Raw genomic sequence first — 15182 nt, 5'->3', positions numbered from 1 at the left:
CCACCCTCTAGTTCAAGAAACAAAACTTTGTTGCCCTTCCATGGGGCCCCTCCCAATCTCAAGCCCTCACCCCCACAAGTAACCACTATTCTTGACTTTTATAATCATCGCTCACAGTGTTAAAAACCAGACTAAGTTTTAAAAAGATGCACAAGTTGTAAAAAATAGTGTTAAAGAAAAGAATTATTCTGACACTTGATAAAATGGTAAGGAAGATTTCCTTCAAGACTTTTTTGTAATAAGGGTCAACTCTACTGCCATAGGTGGGGAGGGATGGGTCTCAATTCTAAGTACAGCAAAGATAGCTGGGGATTTACAGCCAGCAGAGAGAAGGGCTTGTTGGTGAAAAATTGTAAGAGGAGATCTCAAGGGATTCTTGCTAAGGGGAGGTCAAGGACTTAGATGTCAAAGGGAGGTGGGGTGGGGATGAGGACCTTGATCAGATAACAAGAATTGGGGGATTGTTCCTAAACTGACTTAGCAGGATTCTTTGCTAAGACTGCACAATGCAGGGCAGGCAAGGACAGGACAGGCACAGAAGGCCGAGGTCCAGGTCTAGAAGAGCTTAAAAGAGTCTCTAGTCAGAGGAGCCTAATTAAAGTTTAGTCTAGGAGTCTGTCAATAGACCGCATAATTTAACCGTAATTTGTTTTTTTGTTTTGTTTTTGGCTGCGCCCTGAGACTTGTGGGACCTTAGTTCCCCCACCAGGGATCAAACCCAGGCCACCGCAGTGAAAGCGCCGAGTCCTAACCACTGGACCACCAGGGAACCCCCTAACCCTACATTTTTATTTTTCAAAACTAAGTTAACAATATAAAAGTCAAAAATATTTAAAATGAGTGAATTTTGTGGAATGTTAATTATAACTCAATAAAGCTGGAAAAATACATATATTTGAAATCGATTTCCCTAAAGGCTCCTTCCTCTGAGAAAGGGGGGATTTTCAGAGAGTTCGGGGAACTAGGTAGGAAAGACAACTTCAGACTCATATCTAGTGGTTAACCAGCGGTCCTGGACACGTTAACTCAAACAGTAGAGACTTCGTTTTCACGAGTGGAAAACTTGGATAAAACTTGTATTTTATGCCCAGTTGATAGATCTGCGGTATCGCAGGGATGTTGAGGGGCTCAAGGGCAAAACTGAAAGATGGGAGGTGTTGCTACTCTTGTCTCTCAAAACCCAACGATGAAATAAAAATTCCGCAGCCCCTGGTGCTTTGAGGGATGGCATTCGGAAAGATTTCGCCACAGTTGAAACACACTTCTAAATGTATCAATAACCTGGAACAGTGGTTCTCAAACTTTAGCGTGCATCGGAACTACCTGGAGGGTTTGTAAAAATACAGGTTTCTGGATCCCACCCCTAGAATTTCTTGGGCCAGGACCTGCTATTTCCATTTCTAACACGTACCAGATACAGGATTGGTCTAGGGAACCACACTTTGCAGGCCCCTGGTTTAGTCTTCCGGACAGCCCCGTGGGCAGGGCTGAGAGTCCATCTAGTCCACTTAGGTTTATCTGGCCTCAACTTCCCTCTTCTGTCCTGTCAAGGGAGCCAGGGAGCAAGGAGACCCCTGTTAAAGTCCAACCCCGAGGCGCGTTATCAAGCTGTTGACAGCCAGGCCTCCTGAGGGCCTTTGCAAAAGGCCCCTCCCTCCGGCGGAGCCCTGCCAGTCAGTGCCAAATAACACCATCCTGCTGTCACGCGGCAGCGCTTGGCCCCAGGCTCCCGCCTCCCTGGGTTCCTGGCTCGGCGGCCGCTGGGCGGGGCGCGGGGCGGAGCCGGCGCGGGGCGGTGCCAGGCCGCGGGTCCTCAGTCAAGTGACACCCGGCGGCTGCCCGGGCGCTGACAGTGGAGCCAGGAGGCCGGAGGGTGGATATGCCGGGGGTCGTTCGCATCCTCTCCCTGCTGCTGGTGCCGCTGCTGCTGGGCTCTGCGCGTGGCTTGCACGTAAGTTCACAGGACCCCCGCGCAGGAATGATGGATAGGGGACAGGCTGGCGGGGGACCGGGCTGGTGCTGCGGCCACCTGGGGTCCCAAAGGACGGAGGTCCTGGGACCCCAAGGCGCGCCCGGGCCCGCAAGGCAACGGGGGGAGCTCAGGCAGTGGGCTGAGCCGGCAGAGGGCCGGCCGGGCGGGGCGAGCTTCCTTACCGGTAGCTCTGTCGCTCGTGTGTTCCGCCCCTGCCGCCTCTTTTCGCTGGGACCTACTTCCTTATTGGTGCAATGAGGGGCTGAGATGAGGTGCTTTCCAGCTTTGCGGGTTTCCGGCAGGGGGATTCCAAGTAGCGCGCGTTCTTGGAGGGCGCCTTGGGCTCTGTTTGCTTGGCGCGCCCTTCCTTGCCAGCGCTCTGCGGAGCGCTCCGGAAGGAGAAAAATGGGGTCAAGAGAGGCCCCCGCAATGGGAACATTGGATTAATTACCTTCGAGGTGGTCTCTTTTCGGACATCTCGTGCCCGTCTCGGCCCTTCCCGCCGCCTACTTTTTAAGGCTTGGATTTTCCAAACCTTTAGGGTTTGGCGGTGGGCAAGAGGCAGGCTGCAGGTAGCCACCAGCGTTGCTGGAGGGAGGTCTGGCGGGACGAGGTGCTGGGCGGTGCGGGGCGTGCACGATTGCGGGAGAACTACAGCCTCAGTCCACCCGGCAGAGCTAAGGCAGGGGCCGAGGGAACTCCGAATCGCTCCTGGGAAGGTCAGCATCACGGCCTTGGAAAGGTGGGGTGGATCTGAGGGGAGAGGGACCGGGGGATTTAAACGGGCGCCTGTCTCTCTGCACGTTCAGGGAACCAACTTTGGTTTCTCCAGAGTTCGGGTGGGCTGAGTCTGGGACTTGTTTTATAAGTGGAAAATGGTGAACTTTGACTTGCAAATTACACCTTTGATAAAAGGCTTTCAGTAAAGTACGTAGGGCAGGGGAAAAAAATATATATATATATTTTTTTTAATTTTAATTTATCTATCTTAAACCGAGGTTGAGAATCTTATTTGGAAAACAACTGCTGAAAATATTTTCATTTTGGATTCTTCTTGGGAAAAGGTCACCTCAAATGACTATTTGCTAACCTTTGTCTACCTGGGTCTGTGCTTCCCCTGCCCCAGTTTTTTGTCTGGGAGCCCTGGAGTGGGAACTAGCCAGCCATGAGAGCCACAAGAGAACAGTTCAAGGATTCAGTGGCAGAGAAAGATGGGGAGATGGCAGATCTTAACCGATGTCTAGGAGGGTTGTGAGATGGGAGGGATAAGGATTTATGGAGGAGGAGCTGGGGGACAGGGCAGCCTGCCATGTCGTGGTCGCTCATTATCGTTGTGCAGCATCATTCACAGGGGCTGCCCTGTGACTGCCAGGAGGCCGTCTTCACCCCAGGAATCCTTATGTTAGGTGTCTAGGTGTCCCTCCTGGGCCTAGAGCTGGAAAAGATACCAGCCAACTAGCTTTCCATGATTTCCTTCTTACATTTATTTACAACAGCGGTTCTCAAACATTAACTGTCCTAGAAGTTAAAACCGAACATTTAAAAGTATTTATTAACTTACTTAAGAAATCGTAAAATCGTTATATGTTAATAAACTTTATATATTTCTTGAAAAATAATAATTTCTTCCCAAATTGTAGGGCGAAGAGTGACATTGTACATTTTTGCAAATCTCTTTCATGTCTGTCTTAATAGATGATAGTTGGATTCTCATAGCTACTTCTGCATTCATTCTCGCTATATCACATGTCATGTAGCCTCTGGAAAACTTCACTGTACACTCATGAGAGAATGGTTATGGCTTAGTCCTGTTTTGTTTTGGGTTTTTTTGCGGTACCCGGGCCTCTCACTGCCGTGGCCTCTCCCGCTGCGGAGCACAGGCTCCGGACGCTCAGGCTCAGCGGCCATGGCTCACGGGCCCAGCCGCTCCGCGGCATGTGGGATCCTCCCAGACCGGGGCTCGAACCCGCGTCCCCTGCATCGGCGGGCAGACTCCCAACCACTGCGCCACCAGGGCAGCCCCTTAGTACTGTTTTTGAAAATAGTTTTGACTTAATGGACCCCCCGAAAGGGTCTCCCTGGACCACACTTTGAGAACCGCTGGTTTAGAATAATGTTTTTGTTATTATAAAAGTTCATACGCATTATGGAAATACGTGAAACATACAGAAAACGGTAAGAAAATGAAACTGCCCATCCTGTTATAATCCAGCGTGTTTGTATTTCAATAATAAAATGTAGCAACTGACTGGTATTTGAGTGGCTTGGATTCAGGATGGGTTGGGCAGGTGTAAGTGGCCTTCAGGTTTTGACTGGGGACAAGGAAGCTCTCATATCCCACAAAGCTGACGCCGGTTCCTGGTTGCAGGCGGAGCTGACCTGGAAACCTGTCCTTGGCCACTGTCCTATCTAAGGAGCTCACCTTCCAGAGCCCGCCTGCACAGAACTGGCAGGGGACCCTCTTAGGAGCAGAGGTGATGGCGATCTTCAGGCAGCTGTCCCTGGGCGCAAAGGCCGCCCTGGCAGCCGGCACTGTCTTCGTGTCCATGGTCATCTCCCGCTCCTACCTGGCGGAGAGCCTCGAGCTCAGGGCCTGGCGGTGGCTGTTCCGCCTGCAGCTCGCCCTGTTTGCCAACTCGCTCATGCTCCTCGGTTCCCTCTACATCTGGCGAAGCACCGTCAGCAACCTCAGCCACTCCCCTGCTGCAGAGTCGGCCTGTTTCCAGCTTTGGAAGTTGGCCGTTGTGGCCTTCCTGGCCCTGGCCCATTCCAGTTTCTTCACCATGATCTTTCTAGTGGCCGAGGAGCCCTATCTCTTTTCCCTGACGGCCTACTCCTGCCTTGGGGCATACATCATCATGGTCTGCTTCCTCTGTACCCTCAGTGGCATGGAGCAGGCCTACCAGCTCCTGGCCTTGCGTGCCGGCAGGGTGGTGGGCAGCCTTGACAAGACAAGGAAGCTGGCACTCAGGCCAGCGCTGGCGGTGCTGGTGTCCGCCGTGCTCAGTGTGGTAGGGCTGCTGAACGCTGCTCAGCCCCCGGCTGTGAAAACTGTGGAGGTGCCCATCCATTGGCTGCCCGCCTCCATGGACAACCTCAAGATCGCGCTGCTCTCCGACATCCACTTGGGCCCCACGGTGGGCAGGACCAAGATGGAGATGTTCGTGAAGATGGTGAACACGCTGGAACCGGATGTCACAGTGATTGTGGGTGACCTGTGTGATGCCGAAGCCTCTGTCCTCCGGACAGCCGTCGCTCCTCTGGGCCAGCTTCGCTCACGCCTCGGCACCTACTTCGTCACGGGGAATCACGAGTACTACACATCAGATGTCAGCAACTGGTTTGCGCTGCTGGAATCCCTGAACGTCACGCCCCTTCACAATCAGAACGTGAAGATTTCTGCCACCCGGGCCCAGCCTGGCGGGGGTGAGGATGATGACTGGATCTGCTTGGCCGGGGTGGACGACATCGAAGCAGACATCCTGCACTACTCTGGCCACGGCATGGATCTCAAGAAGGCTCTGGGGGGCTGCAGCCCGGACCACACCACCATCTTGCTAGCTCATCAGCCCCTGGCTGCCAAGAGAGCTCTCCAGGCTCGGCCAGATATCAACTTGATCCTTTCTGGGCACACTCACGCTGGGCAGATCTTTCCCTTGAATGTGGCAGCCTATCTCCTGAACCCCTTCTTTGCTGGTCTGTACCAAGTGGCCCAGACTACATTTGTTTATGTGAGCCCAGGCACGGCCTACTATGGGATACCCATGCGACTGGGCAGCAGGGCGGAGATTACAGAGCTCGTCCTGCAGCGGGTTCCCTGAACCCACCCCTGCCCCGTGCGCCTCCTCATTGCCCTTGCCCTCCATCCCCGATCCTCTGCAGACCAGGCTGCCTGCTTTATCCCCTCCAGTCTCTCCTGCCAGCACACGCTTGTCACAAGACCGGCTTGCACCGTGATCAGTGGTGGGGCTGCCTGTTAACTCTGTAGGTGGCCATCTGCTTCTTTCTGTGCATTTGTGAGGCCACTAAAGTCACATGTGTAGGAACAGGCATCTATTTTCCAGATGATGTGGAGTAAGCCCTCCTCCTCTGCAGAACTCATGGGGATGAACTGAACCAGGGGGTTGCTTGAAGGGGATGCCTGTGGAAAGTGGAGTAGGGAGGGGGCTCTTGGTATTTTAAAAGCCTGTTTAGGACTTAAGCAGTTTTCAAAATCATTGATCCAGAGCTTTCTGGGGAAGGGGCAGTGTGGCTAGGTAATCTGGGAGAACTGGCGAGATGGAGGCCCCTCTGGCTGCTGGAGAAGAAGCTTTTCTTTTCCCCCTTGGTTCTATCAGAGTCCCCTTTACTGAGAGCATCAGCCAAGTCGGCTGGAATATAGGCTCATCCTGTTCCGGGCCTTGAGTGATGCTGTCTAATTGGCTGTGCTCCTGGGCCTTTGGGGTTGGGGGTGGGGCAGAAGGATGGGAACACTGGTCCGTGAATGAAGGTCAGAGTGCCGCTGCCTAGGAATTCAGAGGGTGTTTGCCAAACTTGGCTCCTTTTATACAACACCTGGATGAGGTGATTAGGGACAGGCGACTTTCCCCAACTGAGAGATGAGGGAACCGAGGCAAAGGGAGGTAGAGCACTGGCGGCAGCACAAGGGTTATGGGAGATTCTGGCTGGAAGCCAGGTTTTCTGCCTCCCAAGACCAGTGTTCTTCCCACTGCCTGATGGTAAGTAGCTGTACCCTTACAGGTGAGGATAGGGTTCAAACACAAGTAACATTGTAACGAGAACAAGCAAGGGCCTATAACCTGATGCCCTTTCGAAGTGGTCTGCTTGAGGCCGATTTCAGTTCCTGGTAACTACGTGAGCAGGACCCGGAAGGGGGTCGGCCAGTTTCAGTGTAGGGTGGCTGTTACACTGGAGGGACAGTCAGGAAACTGGAGTGCACACCCCCCACCCCAGGTTTGGGTCAGAAACGGAGGTTCGCTCTCTACCGGTAGGGAGGTTGAGGCTTGCATGGGGAGTGGCAGGGCACTGAGCTCCTGCGGGCCCCAAGGCCTTCCCTTCGTGGGACCCCTGGCTCTGGGATGCTGGGCTGTCCTTCCTGCTGGTGGCTCACTGCCCCCTTCCCCCCCACCAGCCTGACCCCATCAGCGCTGTCCTAGCGCTCTGGCCACAGAACCAGACGGCCATCCCTAAGCTGGACCCTCAGAAAAAGAGGCAGGGGTTACCGTGTCTGGAGCAGCCCCAGCCTCGCTGGCCGGCCTCTGTGCCAGAGGTAGGATACCCTTTGACCCTGGGGTAGCAATAAGGCCTGATAGACAAGGCCTCACTGAGAATCTTTCTGCGACAGGGAACTCTGACTGGAGGGGCTCACCCTCCTGCTTTCTTGTCAGGCAGCATCGGGCAAATGACCTCACTGAGCCTCGGTTTCCCTCACCCTGAAATGGGGATAATTATCGTATCTACCTCAAGATTGTTTTGCAGGGAGGGTATTAAGACATGGCGCAGAAGTTGCTTGTAGCTCAGTCACAAGGAAGCAGTTGATGTTGCTAATTTTTAAACATCCCATGGGGCCTGCAAAGGGGCTGTGTTGGTCACAGGTGCACGGAGAATTTATGGAGCAGCCAGTCCTGGGAAACAGGAGTGGGTCCCATGCCGCCTGCCGCTGGGGCCCAGTGATTTGTCACAGCAGCAACTGCTGGGGTTGCTTTCCTCTGTCTCTTGCCTGTGTTATTGTCTCCCTGTGCGCACTCAGCCTGGCCAGGGCAAGTCTCTCCATTTTCCCCCTTGTCCTCTTGGTTAGCGGAACCCTGGGGGCTCCTGGAGACCACCTTTCTTGTTTCCAGGCAACCAAAGTATTGACAGCGGGTCTTCCAGTCGAGTTTAAAATGTATCTTTGAGTTGAGATTTCAGTGGTTTCCTTATTATTTACCCCCTCGTGTTTAATCATCCTTACAGCCAGGAATAAGTTTGGAGAAAAACTTATCCAGAACCAAGGAAAGGACCCTGGAGAGGCTTTCTTTTAACACATTTTGCGGGTGCTGGGGTTATAGGAGGGGGAAGTGCTTTGCCAAGGGCAGCGCCCAGCTCAGCTCAAGTTTCCTGACTGCATTCTTGGTGGCATCACTCAACCTTGCCACCTCAGGAAGGTCACTCTTCCAGACCCTCTCACATTCTCGTGCCCTGACCCCGGTTGGGATCACCCCCAGTCTACACTAGTTCTGCCATTTGTCTTCCACCTTGTGTGTCTCCTGCTCTACCAAGTATTATTTCACTGGTTTCTTGATTTGGGATCTTTCTCATCAGTGCCCTGAGCTGGATGGAATTCACTTCCATCAGTCCTGCTTTTCATCTTGCACCTTCTTGTCTCTTCTCTTTCCCCGAGCATTTTTCAGTCTTTCAGCATTTTTCAGTCTTGAGCACCTGTCTGTCATCCCTGCTCTGAAGTCCTTGCTTGACTGATTCCTCTCTTAACAGAAACAAGACAGGTCCATCTTCTGTGCCCAAGGAATAGTCAGCAGCACCTTCTCACACTTGGTTTGTGTCCCATGACGTGGTGGAAGTTTTCCCAGCACAAATTTCTCCAATTGTGTCCAGATATGGTCCTGGTGGGCTGCTCTCCACAGCCCCCTTGGTACCTCTGTTCCCTGTTCTTCACTCATTTACCTTCTTTGATTTGTTTATTTATTGCTGGGGGAGGTGGTGAGAAACATTTACTTGAAGCTTGAAAATGCTTTCAATTTCATTCTAGTTTCTTTTTAAAAATCTGTTAAATGCAAGTTAAAATGAAACATAAAGCTTTCTAAAAATTAACTATAGGGCTTCCCTGGTGGCGCAGTGGTTGAGAGTCCGCCTGCCGATGTGGGGGACACGGGTTCGTGCCCCGGTTCAGGAAGATCCCACATGCCGCGGAGCGGCTGGGGCCGTGAGCCACGGCCGCTGAGCCTGCGCGTCTGGAGCCTGTGCTCCGCAATGGGAGAGGCCACAACAGTGAGAGGCCCGCGTAGCACAAAAAAAAAAAAAAAAAAATTAACTATAGCCTGTGTACTGGGATACTATATATACATTTTTTTTTTAATTTTTATATATTTATTTTGGCTGTGTTGGGTCTTCGTTTCTGTGTGAGGGCTTTCTCTAGCTGCGGCAAGCGGGGGCCACTCTTCATCGCGGTGCACAGGCCTCTCACTATCACGGCCTCTCTTGTTGCGGAGCGCAGGCTCAGTAGTTGTGGCTCACGGGCCTAGTTGCTCCGCGGCATGTGGGATCTTCCCAGACCAGGGCTCAAACCCGTGTCCCCTGCATTGGCAGGCAGATTCTCAACCACTGCACCACCAGGGAAGCCCTGGGATACTATTGTTGTAAAACCTCAATACATTAATCCTACTGCCATTCATTCCAAACATCCATCCATCCGACCATCCTTTTTTCCCCTTGTTTGTTCTTTTTAAAAGCTTTTTATTGTGAAAACTTGGAAGTATTCACAAACTAGGGAGAGCAGCAACAGAATCCCCATCACCCAGCTTCAACATTTGTGACTATTCTACTGTTCCTTCTCATCTACCCCAGCCCTTCACTCTTTCTTTTTTGTCAGGAGTATATTAAGGCAAATCTTAGAAAATATAATTTCACCCCCAAATGCTTCAGTATGAATCCTTTTTTAAAAAGCATATCCATAATGCTGTTATAGCTGATGAAATTCACAGTAATTCTTTAATATCATCTTATACCTAGTTAGGAGACTTGGGGCTAGAAGTTAGGTTTTCTACCTCTTAATAAAAGTATTTTTTCCACTGTCTGAGGATTAGGTGGCTGTATCTATTACAAGTAACTTTAGGATTCAAATGCAGTTAACTGTGTAAAGAGTTAGTTTTCAGTTTTTCCGATTATCTCAATTGTCTTGTGTGTGTGTGATAGAAAAACACATAGTGTGGAATTTATCATCTTAGTGATTTTTAAGTGTACAGTTCAATGGCGTTAAGTGTATTCACATTGATGTACAACAGATCTCCAGAGCTTTTTCATCTTGCAAATGTAAAACTCTATACCCATTAAACAACAACTCCCCTACCCACCCCCAGCCTCTGGTAACCACTACTTTACATTCTGTTTCTATGAATCTGACTACTCTGGGTACTTCATATAAGTGGAATTATATATTATTTGTCTCTTGTGGCTGGATTATTTCACTTAGCATAATGTCCTCAGTGTTCATCCCCACTGTAGCATGTGACAAGACTTCCTTTTTAAGGATGAACGATATTCCATTGCATGTATATACCACAGTTTGTTCATTCATCAGTGGACATTTGGGTTGCTTTCACCTCTTGCCTGTTGTGAATAGTGCTGCTGTGAACATGGGTGTGCAAATATCTCTTTGAGACCCTGCTTTCTATTCTTTTGGATATATACCCAGAAGTGGGATTGCTGGATCATATAGTAGTTCTATTTTTCATTTTTTGAGGAAACTCTATACTGTTTTCCATAGCAGTTGGACCACTTTATAATCCCATCAGCAGTACACAAGTGTTCCAGTTTCTCTATATCCTCACCAAATCTTATCTTCCATTTTTTTGTTTGTTTTAATAAATTTATTTATTTATTTATTTATTTATTTATTTATGGCTACACTGGGTCGCTGCTCTGCGTGGGCTTTCTCTTGTTGTGGCGAGCGGTGGCTACTCTTCGTTGCGGTACACGGGCTTCTCATTGCAGTGGCTTCTCTTGTTGCGAGCATGGGCTCTAGGCACGCAGCTCAGTAGTTGTGGCTCGCGGGCTGTAGAGCACAGGCTCAGTAGTTCTGGTGCACAGGCTTAGTTGCTCCGTGGCATGTGGGATCTTCCTGGACTGGGGATCAAACCCGTGTCCCCTGTATTGACAGGCAGATTCTTTTTCTTTTTTTTAAATTTATTTTTGGCTGCATTGGGTCTTTGTTGCTGTGCACGGGCTTTCTCTAGTTGCGGCGAGTGGGGCTTCTCTTGTTGCGGAGCATGGGCTCTAGGCGCTCAGGCTTCAGTAGTTGTGGCACGCGGGCTCAGTAGTTGTGGTTCCCAGGCTCTATAGCACAGGCTCAGTAGTTGTGGCACATGGGCTTAGTTGCTCCGCGGCATGTGGGATCTTCCCAGACTGGGGCTTGAACCCATGTCCCCTGCGTTGGCAGGCAGATTCTTAACCACTGCGCCACCAGGGAAGTCCCTGTTTGTTTGTTTTTGATAGTGGTGTGAGATGATAACTTATTGTGGTGTTGATTTGCATTTCTCTGATGATTGGTAATGTTGAGCATCTTTTCATAGGCTTGTTGGCTATTTGTATACCATCTTTGGAAGAATGTCTATTCAGGTCTTTTGCCCATTTTAAAATCATATTTGATTTTTTTGTTGTTGAGTTGTAGGTCTTTATTATTCTGGATATTAACCGCTTATCAGATATATGATTTGCAATTATTATCTCCCATTCCATAGATTGACTTTTCACTGTATTGATTGTATCCCTTGATGCGAAAAAGTTAAGTTTGATGTTCCATTTGTCTATTTTTGCTTTTGTTGCCAGTGCTTTTGGTGTCATAACCAAGCAGTCACTGCCAACCAAGCCCAATATCATAAAGCTTTCCCCCTATGTTTTCTTCGAGGAGTTTTAAATTTGGGGTTTTATGTTTCGGTCTTTGATCCATTTTGAGTTATTTTTGTATATGGTGTAAATTAAGGATCCAACTTCATTCTTCTGCATGTGGATATCCAGTTTTCCCAACACTTTTTGTTTAAGAGACTGTCCTTTCCCCATTGAGTGGTCTTGGCACCCTCACTGATGACCATGTGAACATTTGTGTGACAGTTTATTTTCAGGCCCCTCTATTCTATTCTATTGGTGTATTTGTCTGTCTTTATATCAGGAACTCATTGTTTTTTATTACAGTAGTTTTGAAATCAGGAAGTGTGAGTCTCCCAACTTTGTTCTTCTTTTCCAAAATTGTTTTAGCTATTGGGGGTTCCTTGAAATTCTGTATGAATTTTAGGATGAATTTTTCTATTTCTGCAAAGAATGCTGTTGGGTTTCTGATAGAGATTACATTGACTCTATAGATCACATTGGGTAATATGGACATCTTAACAATACTAAGTATTTCGATCCATTAACATGGGATGTCTTTCCATTTATCTGTGTCTTTTAAAATCTCAGCAGTGTTTTGTAGTTTTCAGTGTATGAGTGTTTCACCTCCTCGGTTAGGTTTATTCCCAAGTATTTTATTCTCTTTGATGCTATTATAATTGGAATTGCTTAATTCCCTTTTTGGATTGTTCATTGTCAGTGTATAGAAATGCAACTGATTTTTGTATGTTGATTTTGTATCCTGCAACTTTGTTGAATTCATTTATTAGTTCTAACAATTTTGCGTGTGTGTGTATGTGTGAAATCTTTAGGGTGTTCTACATATAAGATCATGTCTGTGAATAGAGGTAATTTTACTTCTTCCTTTCAAATTGAATGTCTTTTGTTTCTTTTTCTTGCTTGTTGCTCTGGCTAGGACTCCCAACAGTATGTTGAATAGAAGTGGTGAGAGCGAGCATCCATGCCTTGTTCCAGATCATGGAAGAAAAGCTTGCAATCTTTCACATCGAGTATGATGTTAACTATTGGTTTTCGTATACGGCCTTCATTGTGTTGAGGTAATTTTCTTCAATTCATAGTTTGTTAAGTGTTTTATCGTAAAAAGTTGTGGAATCTTACCAAATAAATTTCTGCCTCAATTGAAATGATCATGGTTTTGTCCTTCATTCTGTTAATGTGCGTTCCATTGATTGATTTTCATATGTTGAATCATTCTTGCATTCTGAATCTCACTTGGTCATGATGTATAATCCTCTTAAAGAGCTCTTGAGGGAATTCCCTGGTGCTCTAGTGGTTAGGACTCGGTGCTTTTACTGCCAAGGGCGCGGGTTCCATCCCTTGTCAGGGAACTAAGATCCCACAAGCCATGTAGCGTGGCCAAAAAAAAAAAAAAAAAAGTTGTTGAATTTAGTTTGCTGATATTTGTTGAGGATTTCTGCATCAATATTAATCAGGAATATTGATATTGGCTTGCAGTTTTCTTTTTTTGTTATGTCCTGTCTAGTGTTGGTGTTAGGGTTATGTTGTTCTCATAGGATGAGCTTACAAGTGTTCCCTCCTTTTTAATTTTTTGGAAGAGTTTCAGGAGGATTGGTGTTAATTCTTCTTTAAATGTTTGGTAGAATTCTCTAGCTGAAGCCATCTGATCCTTTGTTTTTCTTTGAGATTTTCAATGACTGATTCTATCTTACTAGTTATTGGTTTGTGCAATTTTCTATTTTTTCATGATTCGGTCTTGGTAGGTTGTATGTTTCTAGACATTTATCTTTCTTTAGGTTTCGCAATTTATAGGTATACAATTGTTCATAGTAGTCTCATAATCCTTTTTGTGTGTGTGTGTGCCATCAGTTGTAGTATCTTCTCTTTCATTTATGATTTTGAGGCTTCTTTCTTTTTTTCTTAGTTAATCTAGCTAAAGACTTATCAGTTTTGTTGATCTTTTCAAAAAATGAACTCTTGGGATTCCATGGTGGCGCAGTGGTTGAGAGTCCGCCTGCCGATGCAGGGGACACGGGTTCATGCCCCGGTCCAGGAAGATCCCACATGCCGCGGAGCGGCTGGGCCCGTGAGCCATGACCGCTGAGCCTGCGCGTCCGGAGCCTGTGCTCCGTCCGCAAAGGGAGAGGCCACAACAGTGAGAGGCCCGCATTACCGCAAAAAAAAAAAAAAAAAAAAAAGAACTCCTACTTTCATTGATTTTTTTTTTCTATTCTCTATTTCACTTAATCCCTGCTCTAATTTTCATTATTTCCTCCCTTCTGCTAGCTTTAGTTTTTTTCTTTGATTTCTTGAGGAATTGTGTCACTTTACAGTTCTTTTGTTTGAATCAGGATCTAAAAACAAGGTCCATATATTGTATGTGATATATTTCTTAAGTCTCTCTAAGTCTATAAGATACCCTCTCTTCTTATTTTGTGCCATTTATTTGTTAAAGTTATCTGGATATTATATCTTGGTATTTCCTACATTTTGGATTTGTGGTGGTGTTTGACATGTACTATCCTTCATATTTTCTGTAAACTGGTAGAGGTGGACATCTATTAAAGTTAGAGCTAGAAGCTAGACAGATTCACGTTCAACTTTTCTCCTTTTTTGGTAGGAAGACTTCATTGCTTTCAGTGATGCTGAGATTGACCAGGTGTTGTCAGCTTGGCTCCTCCACTAGAAGGTTCCACATCATCTTTTCATCTAATGTTTCAGCAGTCATTGATGATTGTTGCCTAAAGTCATTAGTCCAGTAGGGATTGTAAAATGGTGATTTTTTTTTTAAGTTTGATACATTTAATACAGAATTTAGCAGGCCAGAGTACTAAATAGACTTTCTGGGAGTATTTAGTTGGCTTTTATCTATTCAAGAGACAATGGAAACTTCTTTTACCTCAGTTCTGAATTTTGAAGGAGTTTTTGTGGAGCTTAGAAGTATAATCCTGGGAATTCACTGGTGGTCTAGTGGTTAGGACGCTGCACTCTTGCTGCCGAGGGCCTGGGTTCAATCCCTGGTCAAGGAGCTAAGATCCCACAAGCCGCATGGTGCGGCCAAAAAAAAAAAAAGAAAAAGAAGTGTAATTCTGCCTTCAGCCCCCAAAACGATGATTTTTAATCTCATTTCTTCTGCATTTACTAGCTGTGGTTCTTCTACAAAGAATTCTCTTCATCAATTGTTTGGTTATTCTGAAAAAGTCTGTACCAAAGGCAAGACGGATGCTGGATTCTTCCTCTTTATTCATTAGTTTTCAGAATAATTAGTTGATAGCCCAGCAGACTTCAGGGATGACCAATAAGCTTTTCTTTTAGGTGGGAGGGAGTATTATGAATTTGGCTATTTTTGCATATCTGACGTGTTTCAATCTAACGAAATGATAAATCTTTTAATGCTCAAAATATCCCATTTTCAGCCAGTTGGAGCTCCTTCAAATTGGCTTCTGTGTCATTTTGTGTGGCCCTAATAGTTGTTGATTGTTTTAGGCTTATTTTGTATATATTCTGCCCCAGACTTGGATTAAGTGATTTCTTAAGGAGCCCTGGTTCCTTTTTGTGGGAAATATTTAGAGACCATAATTTAAGTGCTAGAGGAGCTAAGTGCTACTGGCTAGTGTCATTTCTTAGCTGTTTC

General features: G+C 47.2%; 2 protein-coding genes across 4 annotated transcripts in view; both read left to right on the top strand.

Annotated features, from left to right (window-relative positions):
• The first annotated feature begins 1232 nt into the window (after positions 1-1232).
• Positions 1233-15182, top strand: part of GLB1 (galactosidase beta 1) — a 90612-nt gene continuing 76662 nt past the window's right edge. For all 3 annotated transcript variants that reach the window (XM_079932964.1, XM_079932963.1, XM_079932962.1), the window contains exon 1: positions 1233-1951. In XM_079932964.1, coding sequence (XP_079789090.1) covers positions 1880-1951 — 72 coding nt within the window. In that variant the 5' untranslated portion in view covers positions 1233-1879. The remainder of the gene's footprint in view (positions 1952-15182) is intronic.
• On the top strand, positions 4071-5793 carry TMPPE (transmembrane protein with metallophosphoesterase domain; the record flags this gene model as incomplete). The annotated part of the gene is made up of 1 exon (XM_079932965.1): positions 4071-5793. Exon 1 carries the CDS (start codon positions 4450-4452, stop codon positions 5791-5793), a length of 1344 nt encoding a protein of 447 aa, XP_079789091.1. The 5' UTR covers positions 4071-4449.

The sequence above is a fragment of the Stenella coeruleoalba genome, assembly GCF_951394435.1.
Source record: "Stenella coeruleoalba genome assembly, chromosome: 10".
Taxonomy (NCBI): domain Eukaryota; kingdom Metazoa; phylum Chordata; class Mammalia; order Artiodactyla; family Delphinidae; genus Stenella; species Stenella coeruleoalba.
The sequence above is the reverse complement of the archived record's forward strand: the minus strand, read 5'-3'. Positions and strand labels throughout refer to the sequence as shown.